The sequence below is a fragment of the Rhamphochromis sp. 'chilingali' genome, assembly GCF_963969265.1.
Source record: "Rhamphochromis sp. 'chilingali' genome assembly, chromosome: 10".
Lineage (NCBI taxonomy): Eukaryota > Metazoa > Chordata > Actinopteri > Cichliformes > Cichlidae > Rhamphochromis > Rhamphochromis sp. 'chilingali'.
In genome coordinates this window covers 3,938,101-3,952,047 of record NC_137937.1, presented here as the reverse complement: position 1 = coordinate 3,952,047, position 13,947 = coordinate 3,938,101, and the positions used below count along the sequence as shown (strand labels likewise).

General features: G+C 39.4%; 1 protein-coding gene across 3 annotated transcripts in view; it reads right to left on the bottom strand.

The window, feature by feature from the left end:
- Positions 1-910: 910 nt before the first annotated feature.
- piwil2 (piwi-like RNA-mediated gene silencing 2) overlaps positions 911-13,947 on the bottom strand; it is a 41,200-nt gene continuing 28,163 nt past the window's right edge. For 2 of the 3 annotated variants that reach the window (XM_080894217.1, XM_080894218.1), the window contains 9 exons: positions 13,779-13,892; positions 12,812-13,000; positions 9,611-9,712; positions 9,352-9,468; positions 5,429-5,517; positions 4,695-4,800; positions 4,237-4,490; positions 3,678-3,785; positions 911-1,784 (listed from right to left, as the gene is read on the bottom strand). In XM_080894217.1, the coding sequence (XP_080750343.1) occupies positions 1,628-1,784; positions 3,678-3,785; positions 4,237-4,490; positions 4,695-4,800; positions 5,429-5,517; positions 9,352-9,468; positions 9,611-9,712; positions 12,812-13,000; positions 13,779-13,892 (1,236 nt within the window). In that variant the 3' untranslated portion in view covers positions 911-1,627. The remainder of the gene's footprint in view (positions 1,785-3,677; positions 3,786-4,236; positions 4,491-4,694; positions 4,801-5,428; positions 5,518-9,351; positions 9,469-9,610; positions 9,713-12,811; positions 13,001-13,778; positions 13,893-13,947) is intronic. The other variant, XM_080894216.1, reaches the window with a different exon arrangement.

The following is a 13,947-nucleotide window of genomic DNA, read 5'->3' as shown; positions in this document are numbered from 1 at the left end:
TGTGTGACTGTGTACGCATACCTGTGTGTATGTGTGAGTGCACATGAGTGAGTGTGCGTGTGGATGTGTGTGCGTGACAGTTAAAACACTGTGGGTGTAGGTGACTCCCTAGAGGTCATAAAAACCCATCTCCCTTCCAGACCACAGTTATCCAGTTACAAATGTTGAGACCCCCACCCAAACATTCTCTGGGGAATTTCCACTCAGCATTAACTCCTCTCCGTTTTACTCTCACAGTTCAAGTGGGGGAGGGGTCTCCTACAATCTACTCGTAAGTTCATGACAGAATCAGGCCTTTATTACATTGAGGGCAGTGTCAGTGTCTCTACAATAGTTCTACATTCTATGTTAACACATTTCTAAACTCTAAAATAAGCTAAACACTCTACAATACTAATTACTGCCAGTCCACTCAGTCTTTCTTGTGCCGTGGAAGGTCTGTGGTAGTTGTTTAAGTACACAGTGAAGGGCAAATGATGCTGCTGTCTCCCTGTCAGCTGTGTTCTCTCATCTTCAGAAGTCTGGACTCGTGAGCCAACGTGCCAAATAAGAACTATCAAGTATGCATGTATGATCTCTTTACTTGGTACTGAGAGATGGCATCTAAAGGACTCGACTCTGGACTAAAGCAGTGTTTTAACCATTTCATTGTTAGCCCCGCCCCCTAACTCTGATGGGTGAGGTTGACAGATGAAATAAATTCATGGTGCAGTGCATCACAGTAACCATGGAAAAAATTAATAATCAACTGCTTCTAAATAATGAATGAATCAGTTGGTTTGAAATGAATTAACAGTTTATTTATATACTAAATACATTTATTTCCAATTTAACTCATGTGATTTAATGAATTTGACACTCATTATTTAATAATTGTTTATTTTAATTTTAGCACTCTTGACACTCCATAAATTACACGCTCAACTACTTGCTTGGAGATGTGTTTTTTTTTTTACAGTTATCTTTAAAGGAGAGTGTTTAGCACAATTTTCCATGTGCCAACCAATTACACATATATATGGAAAAAAAGTGACAGTGTAAAGTCAACATGACTATTGCTAGGATCACCATATCCATTCTTTCCTTTATGAATACTCATATCATATTTTTCATTGAATAATTTTTTTTTCATAATTATTCTCTATCTGATAAGAATTTAAAGTGTGAGAGTGATGGGGGGCATTTGGCTCTTATGTCTACCAGCAGACAGTTTTGTAAGTGAAGCATTAAAGGCTTAAATAAAAATAAAGAGACCGATCATGATAATGACAGCACCACACAAACAGGCTCGTGTTTTATTTAAAGATTTGAAATACTACAAGCTACAAATCTGTACAGCTGAAAGCTGAATTGGTGCAAACATTAAGAACACTGCTGCATTACTGAACGTAATTACTAAAAGACAAAAATGTGAAAACCCAGTAAAACTTCCTAAACTTAAACCACTTTCTTTCTTTTTTTAAATAACTGAACTGACCTTAAAATGAACAAACTCTTAAAATAACACTGATTATAATTATTACAATGTGTGCAACGATATTCTAGGTTATTAATGAATCCCTCATTAAAGTAAATGAGTTGTCATTAAAAACAGGTAACTGCCGTCTGCATCAAGGCAAAGAATAACTCAAAGGAAGAAGAGCTTGTCTGAGAGCTGGATGGCCGGCTCTGAGTGAAGGTACTGGCCAGACAGGAAAGCCAGTTTGTGGGCATATTTGCAGGGTGCTGGAACGCGAATGGTGCCGGGCCAGTTCCAGTACAAATGGCACATCTTGAAGGTCAACCTGGCAAGACACCAAATCAACAATGAAGTGTTTTTGAACTGTACACACATTCACAATAAATCCCAATTTGTGTGGAAGATACACAAAAAAAGAAATCACAGCAATACTTTGGAAAACAATAGACTCGAGGTAAATACCAGTGAGGCTTAAAATAAAAGGGGGGTGGTGGTTAATTACTTGAAAATGCATCTAGTACAGTTCCAAGATATAAATGTGTACAGAACCACTCAAACTCCTGACACACAATCTCTACTCAGCTCTACTCCATTTGTGTTTTTGCAAGTATGGTCTACTACTCTGGCAACAGGAAGGTTTTTTCCTTTTAGCAGGAGGAAACCTTTGGGCAGTACTAGGCTCAGGGAGGCTCAGCCATCTGCCAAGACCAGCTGGGGGATACAGGTCCAGACTAAACAGTAGAAGCTGATGTTTGACTGATTGTGTGTCTTACTGACAACTGGAGGCTGGGCAAAATTTTGATATCAAAATGCACGATTTTGCTACATCTTGGGACATGATTGGCACCAAAAATCTCTTTTTATTCAAACACGTATCAGCTCTGAACTGACAAACACGCTATAAACGCTATAAACTTATTGGAGATCTTAGGCTACGTTCACACTGCAGGCGAAAGCGCATCAAATCCGATTTCTTTGACCCTCTGCGACCCATCTATCCGATCATGGTGTGACAGTGTGAACGGCACAAATCCGATATTTTCAAATCCGATCTGGGTCACTTTTGTATGTGGTCCGGAATCCGATACCTATCCGATGTTTTAGAAAGCGACTGCTGTTTGAACGGTCAGGTCGCATTAAATCCGTCTTTTACGTCACTGAGAGAAGACAGACGCCAATTATCAGCACCGGAGAAGACGTCGTGAACACTTCCTGACCATCCAGTGTAGATGTTAGTGAAACTGTTGGGAAGACAACGTGAACATTTTATTTGTACTGTATAATCTGCAGATTCTGACAGAAAGCACCGCTCCTCTAAAACAGCAATAAGGATCATTATTAGGTTATCTACATTATTATGTAAATAACAAAATAACTAAAAGCAAAAATTGGGAAACGTAAAGTCCGAAGTCTGCATATTAAGGGCCATCAGTCAAACAATACTGTTTGCTCTGGGTCTAAACAGAGCGCGTTGTGTGTGACGTCTTCTTTTGCGCATGCGGGCCGCTTTGAGCGTTCACAGTAGAGCACGTTTGCTGTCGCATTTTATTTGTAGTGTGAACGAGCAGACAAAAAAAACTTTGATCAAAAAATCGGAATTGAGCATTAAGACCTGCAGTGTGAACGTAGCCTTAGAAATTCAGACAAATCTGAATGACATGTACACAACATAATACAGTGAATAATACTTTGAGATTTTTACATACATAGGGCTACATCTTTCTGCTTCACTGTGTATCGTACACAGCTGTATAACAGAGCATCACAGACTCACTGTGTAGCAGAGTTATTTTGCAAACCATATAAAGATTATGATTATGTACTGAATTATGACAGACCCTATGGCTCTTAGTCAGGTACAATGCTGTTTTGTCATGACAGATGCTCTGTGCAGTTCTGTGCGACTATCTTTACTTTTCTTCATGAGCTGCTCAAACTAAACAGACATTACATCATACAGACGTCAACTTTACTGTTACATCGTATTCAGGAAGCATATTTACAAACCAAATGGAGTAAGCTTGTGAGTACTTTTGTGTTTTTTCCCCTTTAGACAGAAGGAAGACTGCCCCGAAGATTTTCAATACTCTGCTTTAGTGGTGTGATAAAGGCTCTTTTTCTTACAGCTACAGCGATGACCTAAAAAAACAACCTCAATCTTGTAATGATCAAATATTAAATCCAGATATTGCTTAGTGGAAAGGAAACTGGATCATACCTTTGCAAATGGTCTGGTGTGAGGTTTGCCGTGTTATATAAAGAGATGTAGTGTGTCGGAAGTCCGCAGCCCTGCCGAATGTGATGAGCCATCAGGTAGAAGTCCACCCTGAGCAGGGGGGAAACAATCACTTTGGTTTGGGAAACTTTACAGAATCGAAACATTTCCTCTGCTACAGCTGCCAGTACATCTGTCGTAGCAGTTTTGCTGTGCACATGTTTAAATTCACATTTCTCTCTCGTGTATTTTTACAAGATATTTTCATGAAATGCTGTTTACTACACATTAGCATCATCGCCTTTAAACTGAGCTGCCAGTGTAGACTACTGAAGCAGGTCGCCTGTGCCCTAAAGCTGGATTCAGACTAAAAAACAGCAACAAAAAACACACACACAAAAAGCAGGCCTCTCATCTTTAACAGCAGCACCGTGTTTACATTTACACATTTTGTGATCATTTCTCACATTTATAAAATGCTGCCTCAGAAACAAACTGACATCCTACAATCCTTCCAATTGGAATCAAACCCCTTGCTGTTATCGCCCCGCCCTGGACTAACCAATCTTTCTGGGTGAGGGTGTGATCCACGACAGTTCCAGGAGGGGGAGTGCCAAAGCTGTTTGCAGCCCAGGAGTAGAGAGTGGTGTTAATGCGCTTTTGTACCACGATGAAGACCAGCTTGGGCTCGTAGCTGGGGAAAGTCTCAAAGCATTTGATCAACTGTGGGATCTCGTACTGCTCCACCATTTTAAGCTGGCCGTCTGAGACACCATCTCTGTACACCACAATCTTTTCTGGCAAGTTGTGGTTTACCTGTTAGACATGCGTAACCAAAGTAAAGTTATACAAATTTAATACAGTAAATGAAAATGCATTAAACCCAGCAAAACTTGATAACACCCAGAAACAAACTACACTGTTGTTTTCATTATACTGCGTTCACTGATAGGTGAGAATTAGTGGTGCTTTACAGACAGGAGTCCTGAATCAGAACACATTTCTGAAGTGCATTTGTACCTCATAGTACTTCTGCAGCGCAGCCAGTAAGCAAACCCTGAAGCCATGGATCAGTTCCTCATTGGGGGTCTGGAAAATTACTCTGGAGTACCAGCGGGTCAATGAGCTGTAGGGAACAACACGCTGCTGTTAGGACGCATGCATAGTGCATCTCACCAATTCAAGGTCAAATAATTTCTCGTTTGTGCACTCATATGCAACGACATGAAAAGGTTTATTTGTCAAGGTGATGCAAAAATGCTTGAAAACAGTGAGTCACAGCATTGCTTTGCATTGTCTAGTAATGTGAAGTCAGTGTTTTGTGCACACTAACACTTTTTTGTGTGCTTCACATTAAATGTAATAATTCAACTATGGAGAAAATATGAAATCTAAAGAACGACTAGACAAAAAGAGGGAAAAATTGTAATGGCTTGTATTTGTACAGCGCTTTACTTAGTCTCTATGGACCCCAAAGCGCTTTACACTACATTCAGTCCACCCATTCACACACTGGTGATGGCAGCTACACTGTAGCCACAGCTGCCCTGGGGCGCACTGACAGAGGCGAGGCTGCCGGACACTGTCGCCACCAGGCCCTCTGACCACCACCAGTAGGCAACGGGTGAAATGTCTTGTCCAAGGACACAGTGACCGAGACTGTCGGAGCTGGTGCTCGAACCGGCAAACTTCCGATTACAAGACGAACTGCCAACTCTTGAGCCACGATCGCCCCTATGGGAAGGGAAGTTTACCTGTTCACGCTCGCGACAAACCCCATAACTGACTGATGAGACTTGCTGGGGTCGTGGTGGACATCAACTCCAACTACCATCAGGTTTTTCTGTTCAGGGGAGACAGGTTTATCATGTTCCCATGTTAAAAGTTCTGTAATGATGTTAAAATACATATGGCAGGGCAACCACAGACAACACATGATGTCTCAATCTAAAGGAACTCAAGTGAACAAGTGAGAAACATAGACGTTGAGATCGATCAGACTGGGTTACAAGGCCATTTCTAATATTTCAGGACTCTAATTAAACATGCTGAGTGTAAATATGTCAATATACAAATACATTAAAATTGGAAGAGTGATGAACCTTCACAGGAGAGGCCAGCCTACCAAAATTACTCCATAAGCACATCAACAACCTGTCCAGTGGATCACAAAAACAAAAACCCCCAGAATATCATCCAAAGAACTGCAAGCCTCAATCACCTCAGTTAAAAATCAGTGTTCTCATTCAGTTTCAATTTGCAGGGATCACAAAAACTGGACTCTGGAACAATTTTTCAAAAGTCATGTCTCAGATTTAACCTGCTCATAGTGATAGGCCCATCAGGGTGAGAAGAACGTTAGATGAAGGGATCCCATCACTCCCCTTCACTGAAGCCTTTGATTCTTTTTTGGGTACAGCCACCTCGAGTCCCTTGAACAGGTATTGTATGAATCTAAGATATTGCCATTATTATGACTAAAGCCCACCATACAACCCTGTGAGAAAAACATTATGACCTAGTGTTGCTTCAGCTGGTAAGACATACAAATTAGCAACATTCTTTGCCTGAAAGCTGAGGTCACCTGAACGAGACATCATTTCACACATGGATACTTCACCAGAGTCCAAACTTTAAGCCCACTGAGAATTCAAACAGTATAAATGGCATGTATATCTTGGTCTAGAAGAGTACGCGCAACAGTAATGATGGGAAAGACTGCTGATCTGACAGATGTTCTTTTCTTTCTTTTCTTTAACCTTTATTTAACCAGAAAGATCCCATTGAGATTAAAAACCTCCTTTTCAAGGGAGACCTGGCCAAGATAGGCAGCAGCGGGTGTCTCACAGTTACAGAAATTACTCAATTAAACACAGGCAGCAACAACACACATGCAAAAATAAATGAAAAATAAATAAATAAAATTCAGTAAAATTCAAATAATAATAATAATAATAAAAAAATCAGTTAAAATGACAACCAATCTAATTGAAATAGTTACATGTTATGGACTTGGCCTCAAGGATTCTTAGTTTAGATTTGAAAGCACTTAATGAAATGAATTCAGTCTTTTTCTAGTCGTTTGTTCCAAGCCAGGGGTGCTAAACGGACAAAAGCTCTTTTACCAAATTTAGTTCGGGCAAATGGAACAGAAAGCAACAAGTAACCATGCGGACCAGCATGCTTCATTGCAAGCAGGGAACATATATAAGAAGGTAGCAACCCAAGCATTGCCTTATATATAAAACTGTATAAATGAGAGTTCCTCTGACTTTCCAAAGCAGGCCATCCTACCTGAGAGTATAACTCACAGTGGTGAGTCTGAGATTTACGGTTGGTGATGAACCTCAGAGAAGCATGATACACAGAATCAACCATTCGAAGACACTGAGCAGAAGCATTCATATATAGAATATCATCATAATCCAGCACAGGCAAGAATGTTGCAGCAACAAGCCGCTTCTTTGTATTGAAATAGAAACACAACTTACTTTAGTTTTAACTTCAGATTTTTAACAAGATTCTCTACATGTGGTTTGAAGGTGAGCGCGTCATCAATCAAGATACCCAGATATTTATACGTGTAAACCAACTAGATTTTATTACCTTCAAGAGTGGTTACTGATGGGATTGTTTGGGCCCATATTTAGAAAACAACACGAGGTTTGTTTTGTCTGCATTGAGAACAAGTTTAAGCTGAAGTAATGAGTGCTGGACAGCAAAAAAGGCTTTCTGCAAGGAGTCAATGGCTTGGACAAGAGTTGAACCACAGCTGTAAATAACTGTGTCATCAGCATAGGAGTGCATGTTTGCATCTGGCACATTTAGACCAAGATTGTTTATGTAAATGATAAATAGAAGGGGGCCTAATACAGAGCCCTGTGGCACTCCGTTGTGCACTGTAACAAATTCAGAACATAGACCGTCGGATTTTATGCACCGAGACCGATTACTGAGGTAGTTTGAGAATAGGGCTGGGTTTTTATAATCTATTTATCGATTAAAATTGATTCTCGCTTGGATAACGTGAAATCGATTCATTAAAATCCTGAATCGATTTTTTAATATTAATTTATTTTGCCCGAAATGCCAGAATCTCAGGTGAAACCTCACAAATTTGTTGTCAACAACCACCAAACAGTAAAACAGTAAATGAGAGCAGGTACACGGATTCTGCACAAAGACGTAAACACAAAGCGCGGACCCGGATCAGAATCAGTGAGATGCGCCTTTCTCACCTGACGGCACGGACACGGTCGGGGCTGAAAGCCGACAGCTCGCTGGTTCTGATCCGTCGGCGGGTCCGCGCTTTGTGTTCACGCCCTTTTTGCGCCGATTCTAAAGCTCTTAGTTTTATCTTTCTCCAAACAATATTGACCGAACCAGCAGCAAAAGAAGATCCAAACTACGCTTCACATAAACATCGTCATGAATTCACTCTGACTTTTACTGTTTTGCTTCCACCAGGATGAAATCACACTTCATGCACAGCTCTCTTTCTCTCTCTCTGTACTTCAAGAAGTTTCCCGTCTAAAAATCTGTTTTCTTCATTATTCGCTTGCTTGTTACGCACAAGTCTACCGTTGTTTACAGCGCTGTCGGCCACTGTTTTTTTTTCTTATTACATACTTCCGAAAAGACAACCTAATTTCTGCTGTTCAATACTGAACAAATTTAAACTTTTTAAAATTATGCAAAATGCAAAACGCTCAGCGGTCTCTAATAAAACCGCTGGAACGTCAGAGGTAACGTTCATATGTTGATTAATGGTTCTCTTTCGTTTTTGATCTACTGCAGAATATTTTTTATAAAATCCCAGGCCAGGAAAACCACCTTCATGTTTTTCTGTGTTTTATCTTCAGCTACTTTGACACAAAGGCATCTGCTGTGATGCTCACACCTTTGATAAAGTCTTGCGTGTGTCAGCTTCCTTTTTATAGATACAAAATTATGTAAATGTACTGATCTGAATTATAATATATCTGACTGTCAAAATTTCCCAGAATCAAATCGAATTGAATCTAATCGTGGATCGAATCGATTCTAGAAATCAGTGACGATACCCAGCCCTATTTGAGAACCATGCCACTGCTCTCTCAGAGAGTCCTCACTGAAGGAGTCTAAGTTTTAAAATCAATGATCAACAGTGTCAAATGCTTTTGACAAATCAATAAAAAGGGATGCAGTGTTGTTTCTTATCAAGTGCAACAGTAATATCATTTACTACACTCATTGCAGCTGTGATAGTACTGTGATTTTTCCTAAAGCCTGATTGATATTCAGATGTTACTGACATGCTGTACAAGGAGATTAGGCCACAGGAGGTCACTGCTAAAAAGGCTCGCTTTTGTGCTGACACGACTGAAACTTCACAGAGAATCTATAGGGTATTGTCAAGAAGAAGATGAGAAACACCCAATCCAGAAATAGAGAGGAGCTGAAAACCACTGTCAAAGTAACCTGGACCTCAATAACACCTCAGCAGGCCCGTGAGCTGATCGCCTCCAAGCCACACCACAACGCTGATGTAGTGATCCATGGTAAAGGAGCCCCAAAATAAATGAAGACTATATCTCTGTTATAAATAATTGAGCTGAGGAAATATCCTAACAATCCAAATGACTCCACTTCTGATATTAAACTGCTCAGCTGTCATCTTGTGTGTCATGACACTTACCAGAGGAACATTGACAGTCCACAGCTCTCCTCCTAACTTGCTGTTCATCTGCAGAAGTATCTTCTGTGCCACACTCTTCAACTTCTGTTGCTGGGAAATTGTGCGGACGTTGATGGCCTAATGACAAATAGGCGAGAGTGAAACAAACTTTCTTTTTTGGAAGAAAATATTTTCAAAATTACTATTTATGCATTTGTTAAGTTGTAAACATTTCATTCCTTTCCTCTAATGCTGAAAGAAGAGCACAAACATCACAAACCTGGGATGGGATGGGATTTTTAACACAGCACAGCTTCTTGATGGCACTGTAGAGATCATCTCTGTTGCCAAAAATGATGCAAACTACAAGCTGCAAATTGGGCTGCACACAGGAGTGAAAAGCTTGAGTATAGTGATCTTAAACAACATCCACCAAACATCTGAGCATTCACTGGTAATGACAAAGAGGTAAAAATACAGGAAAGATACAACAGACAAAGCACTGTTCTCTTTGATAGATTTGAACGTTTTAAGGTGGAAGCAGTCATCAAAAGATGGGTGCAGGATGGTCATTAAGGGATGGGAATGAAATGATTCTCAGTTGGAAAGCAGTCCCAACTGTGCAAAGAAAATATCCACCACACTGTTACACCACCATCGCTATTAACAGCTGACACATGACATGAGGGATGCTGTGCTTTTGCCAAATTTGGACCCTACCATCTCAATGTTGCAGCAGAAACTGATAACAGGCAACATGTTTCCAATCTTCTGTTTTCCAATTTTGGTAAGCCGGTGCAAACTGTAGCTCAAGTTTTTAGCAGACAGGAGTGGGACCCAATGTGGTCTTCGGTTGATGCAGCCCATCTACTACAGAGTTCAAAATGTTGTGCATTCAAAGATGCTCTTCTGCACAGCTTGGTTGTAACAAATGGTTATTTAAGTGACTCCTACATTTTTATCAACTTTTAACTGCTGCTCACCAGATATTTTCTCTCCTTCAGACTATTCTCTATAAACACATGAGACGGTTGTGTGGGAAAATCCCGATAGATCAACAGTTTCTCAAATATTCAGACAAGCCTGTCTTGCGCCAACAACAACAACTTTACCATGGTCAAAGTCCCTTAAGTTTCTTTCTTCTGCATTCTAGTGCTCAGTGAACTTCAGTAGGCCATTTAAGTATGCAGAGATGATCGAAATGACCATGGACTCAGGTGCTGCCATGTGATTGTTAAAGTAAATAATTAATAAGGCAATCAGCTGAACAGGGGTACTTCACAAAGTGGCTGGTGAGTGTGTGCACTAGGCAAGAAAAAGTTGGTGTTTGATGTATTTGATAAAGACATGAAAAGTACAACTGCTTGTCTGTTACACTCCATTTGTCCATCATATGCAATAACTTCACAAGTTCTGGTAACGCCAAAGGATACACAAACCTTTTCTTTGAACTGGAATAAACTATAAGGGGTTGTCAGTTATTTTATTGACAAAATATGATACGTTTATAAATGAAAATATATCCAACATTAGTATATGTGATTAGTGTGTGTGTGTGTGTGTGTGTGTGTGTGTGTGTGTGTATATATCTATATATAAAGGCTTGCCATCTGTGGAACACACTTCCAACCGATATCAAATTGATTACAGACATTAGATCCTTTACATTGAAGGTAAAGTGTGGTTAAAGGGAAATCAAAGTTGTAGTCATTTTAACTAGAGATGGACCGATCCGATATTACGTATCGGTATCGGTCTGATACTGACCTAAATTACTGGATCGGATATCGGAGAAAAATAAAAAATGTAATCCGATCCATTAAATATCACGAAAGCACCTCACAACGCGCCGTAACTCACCTCAGAACGTTAGCACGTCGGAGCAGTATGCATCACGTGATAGAGCGGCTGTGGCATGCGGGACCTGTCGGTGGTCTGGATAGCATTTGGAGCTTTGCTAGCAACCTGGCATTTCATCTCCGACAAAGTTATCCCCGAGAGAAGTAAAGCAAGTGTGTAAGTCCATCTCTGAATGTTTGTAAAGCATTCCTGCGTTAAGCTTAACAAGCGACTGCCTCTCGCTCTCCGGCTGCTACTTCAATCGTGAAACTGCTTAATGATCAGCTGATCGGCTTTTCTGTCGGGAATCCGTCTGTCTTGTTTGTTTTTGCCCCACTTTGCACCAGAAAGAGGAAACCAGCGGCTGAACAACAGCAGCACGTTTAAGCTTGATAAGCTGTTGTTAGAATTTATTTAATATTACTTTCTACACCAGGATCTTTTTCTATGTAGCTGACGTAACTGTGCAGGGGCGGATCTAGCAAAGTTTAGCCAGGGGGGCCGATAGGGCATGAACAGGGAAAAGGGGGCACAAAGACATACTTTTCTTTCTTATTCTCATTTAAAATGTCTAGCTTTTAATAAATAATTATCTGACAGCCAAAGTTTTAATTTGATGTAAAATGAATAGAAGTCAATTACTGTATATAGTGACTATTAAGTCTAATATATATACCCTAGTAAGCTATAGTACTTTTTCCTTTGGGAAGGTATCATCTGTGCAGTCTGCAATTTTGTTGAAGAAAGATGTTGAATCTATTTAATATTTCTTGAAAAATAATTGATTTCTGTGCATTTTTTTTCACACTGCATCAAATTAAGGTTGATTACGTCGATTAAGCATCATGAGGTGGCGCGTGAGGGGTGGTTCCCTATTTTTTATTTATTTATTTTTGTTGTTGCTGGGAGTTGGAACCCTATTAGTTAGGTTGCTTAATATTTACGCTAAGTACTCTTTAAAATACCAGAATAGTGAGGATGGTGTAGGTTTAAGTTTATTAGATTGATCAGTATTGCTGAACTATGAAATATTTTTTTTGTATACAGGTATAACAGAATAGCTTTAGTGTAGTTGTTGTTTTAAACTTGAGTATGAACTTGCAGACTTGCAAAATGCAGCAAGATATTTTAAAAAACAGTTTTGTTGATTAAAAAACACTATATCGGATTCATATCGGTATCGGCAGATATCCAAATTTATGATATCGGTATCGGTATCGGACATAAAAAAGTGGTATCGTGCCATCTCTAATTTTAACTAATAATTTTAATTTTATTTTAAATTATTGTCTATTAATTTGTAATTGTATTTATGATGTAATTTGGTTTTATGAAAATGTATGTTTTATTGTAAAATGCATCTAGATTGTAAGCCCAACAAGGGACAATTGTTGAAAATTAGCAGTAGCTATAAACCTGTGCGGTACATCAGTTTCATGTCTTGCACTTGAACTATGTTAAACTGCACTGTCCCCTTTAAATAAATAAATAAATAAATAAATATAAATATATATATATAAAAATCTTCACATTACTGTGATGGCATTCATATATTTCTAATGAATATTTGTGTAGTGAACTAAAAACCAGTGAAATGAGATTTATGAAGATTTCGTCAAACTAAACATTTTCTACATCATACCTGACTCGTGAGGTGCGAGTGGATGGTCTTGACATAAGTCTCGGTCCGATCATCCCTCAGCTCCACACAAATGGGTCGACCCATCTGGACCCCAATAGGTGTGGCCACCTTGTTAAAGGTGGAAACAAGCTCTTCAGCCTGTGCTGTACAGCGTCGAGGGTAGAAGACGGCCCAGGTTTTCAAGGGAATCTAAGAGTAACATGGATTGTTTAATGAAAGAAAGCAGTGGTGTAAATCAGCCATATTTGTATTATGGTAAAGTAACTTGTTCACACACTGACACTTTAGGAAGCAGTGTATTAACTGTGTATGCCGTTTTGTTCTTTAACTACTTTCAGTTGTTGAGGTTTCGTCTCTTCAGATTTATTATTCCCCAAGCGTCTCCATTTCCCCCCAAATCAGCTGTTTGTGTATAAACAGTCCCATCTTTCTCCTGTCTCTTGTGCATTCAGTGACAAAGGACAATCAGAAGTAGGACTTCATAAACTTTAGCAAACTACTGTCGCTGTTTAACTGTAAAAAGAATATTGCATTGTTTATAAGGCATCCTTAGCCTTATCACATTTTGTAGGTATGCAACTCTTAGCAAGCACACATAAAACAAGCTGGCAGAACTACAGATAAAATGTCTTTTTTTAGTTTACATTCTGAGGGACATTTTCATGTCCTATTTTAAAAACATAGTGATAACAAAATGACTCACTCATGATTTCCAATGTTTCAAATTCAGTTCCCAACTGAATGTAGCTTTTTTTTTTTTTTTTAATTTCCAAATTTTCATCACAGAGAGGAGAACTAACAATGTTTGACCAAACAGTTACATGTCATTATGCTTAAACATTAATGGTTTACAGCTGTTTAATTGTTTAGCTGACTGAACACATCTCTGGTAACCACCAGACAAGATCTGGGATATGAAACAGCACATTTATATAGAGCTCTACAGATAAGCATTCATAACACTTACAGAGCTGATTGAAGCATCCCTCACAACCTCTCTGGACCAAGACACATCAGCACCAGTGGCAAAGGATGAAGACTGCAGGCAGATGGTTTCAAAGGGAAGAGTTCTACCTTTGAGCTGCAAAAGAGAAAAATATTCATACTATATTGGGAAAAATAGAGAAAAAGAAACG